This window comes from Amphimedon queenslandica, unplaced genomic scaffold (assembly GCF_000090795.2).
Source record: "Amphimedon queenslandica unplaced genomic scaffold, v1.1 AMPQUscaffold_3785_Cont24225, whole genome shotgun sequence".
In the NCBI taxonomy this organism is placed as follows: domain Eukaryota; kingdom Metazoa; phylum Porifera; class Demospongiae; order Haplosclerida; family Niphatidae; genus Amphimedon; species Amphimedon queenslandica.
In genome coordinates this window covers 1-1445 of record NW_003555892.1, presented here as the reverse complement: position 1 = coordinate 1445, position 1445 = coordinate 1, and the positions used below count along the sequence as shown (strand labels likewise).

Here is a 1445-nt window from a genome sequence, read left to right as displayed (position 1 = left end):
TCACCCTCAATTTTTATTACATTTTCTGATGCATATTGATGTACTTATGCTGTGTAGAAAGCTTGAGCTGATTCTGATTTCAATTTTTCAAGTTACTGCCATTTTAAGAAAACGCTAAATTCTGAAAAAATCCCTGTACTATAGCCCATGGTTTTTTCTGAAAAATGGCTAAAAAATCATCCAAAATTTTTATTACATTTTCCAATACATATTGATGTCCTTATGCTGTGTAGAAAGTTTGACCTGATTCCAACTTTAATTTTTCAAGTTATGGCCATTTTAAGAAAACGCCAAAATTCTTTAAAATCCCTGTACTATATAAAGCCCATGGTTTTTTCCAAAAAATGGCTAAAAAATCACCCCCCCCCCCCATTTTTATTACATTTTCTGATACATATTGATGTCCTAATGCTGTGTAGAAAGTTTGAGCTGATTCCGATTTCAATTTTTCAAGTTACTGCCATTTTAAGAAAATGCAAAAATTCTATAAAATTCTTTTGAGTTGTACATGTACATAAAATATAAATTTCTAAAATCAGCTATGAAACATGTCCCTTTAAATTTTTACATACATAACATAAAGTTCTACAAAAACCATTCTCTTCCATACCTGCTAGAATTGCTTTATGAGCTTTAAATTCGGTGGTCCCAACAGAAAGTGTCACATCATGAAAGCTTCCCTTTTCCATGAGACAGCCAATATCAGAGGAGAGATTACAATCAGGGACAACAGGTCTATGGCCAAGACTAGTAGTACCACTTGTATTGACAGCATCAGCTACCACACTGACCTGTGGAGAGAGTCCAGTAGGTCAGTATTGTAATGTATTCAAGCTTTTTATTTACTTCACAATAAATTGTTAATTTGTCTTCAGGCAATAGCCCATTCGTATCGTCAAATAGAAAATCCCTTCTTATGAATTTCTTGAATCCCCAGTCTTTGCCTCTAACAAACCTGTAGGCACGCTGGGATTCTACGAAATAAAACAAAAACATGAAAACTGCAACAAAAATGAATACTAAAGTCCATTTGTGTTCACCTGAGCCCTCGTTTTCTTGTAATAACTTTTGAATTACAAGTTCTATTGTAAAAATAAACATACCAGTGCATTCATCTCCTTTTGCTGCATCTATTGTGATACTTAAGAAGTAGCTGTAGCTTTTTAGCTCCAAGTTGGTTGTATATCCCATGCAGAAAGTACAGCCATACTTTTCACAATATTATTTCATTGTGTTAATTATTGGGTGGGGTCAGTAATCACTTCCTGGGCTCAGGTGAATGCAAATGCACTTTAATACAAATGCACATGCAAACAATTCCAATGCCAAAATTTGTGCATTTTGAGAAATTTATTTTTGCTAAAGATGATACTATACAGTACGTGTACTAAAGAATCCTGATTTAATTCTAATGGGAATTTTTGATGAAATAAAACAATTAGCCG

General features: G+C 33.5%; 1 protein-coding gene across 1 annotated transcript; it reads right to left on the bottom strand.

Moving 5' to 3' along the window:
* Window positions 1-502: 502 nt before the first annotated feature.
* Window positions 503-1439, bottom strand: LOC105316193 (speckle-type POZ protein-like A). The gene is made up of 2 exons (XM_020008181.1): window positions 847-1439; window positions 503-791 (listed from the first exon to the last, which is right to left on the bottom strand). The coding sequence occupies exons 1-2, from the start codon at window positions 1189-1191 to the stop codon at window positions 540-542; spliced, it is 597 nt and encodes a 198-aa protein (XP_019863740.1). The 5' UTR covers window positions 1192-1439; the 3' UTR covers window positions 503-539.
* Window positions 1440-1445: the final 6 nt, after the last annotated feature.

Coding starts and splice junctions, on each gene's coding strand:
- LOC105316193 (XM_020008181.1), bottom strand. CDS start 1,191: ATGGGATATACAACCAACTTGGAGCTAAAAAGCTACAGCTACTTCTTA. Junction 792..846: donor AATTAACAATTTATTGTGAA/GTAAATAAAAAG, acceptor CTCTCTCCACAG/GTCAGTGTGGTAGCTGATGC.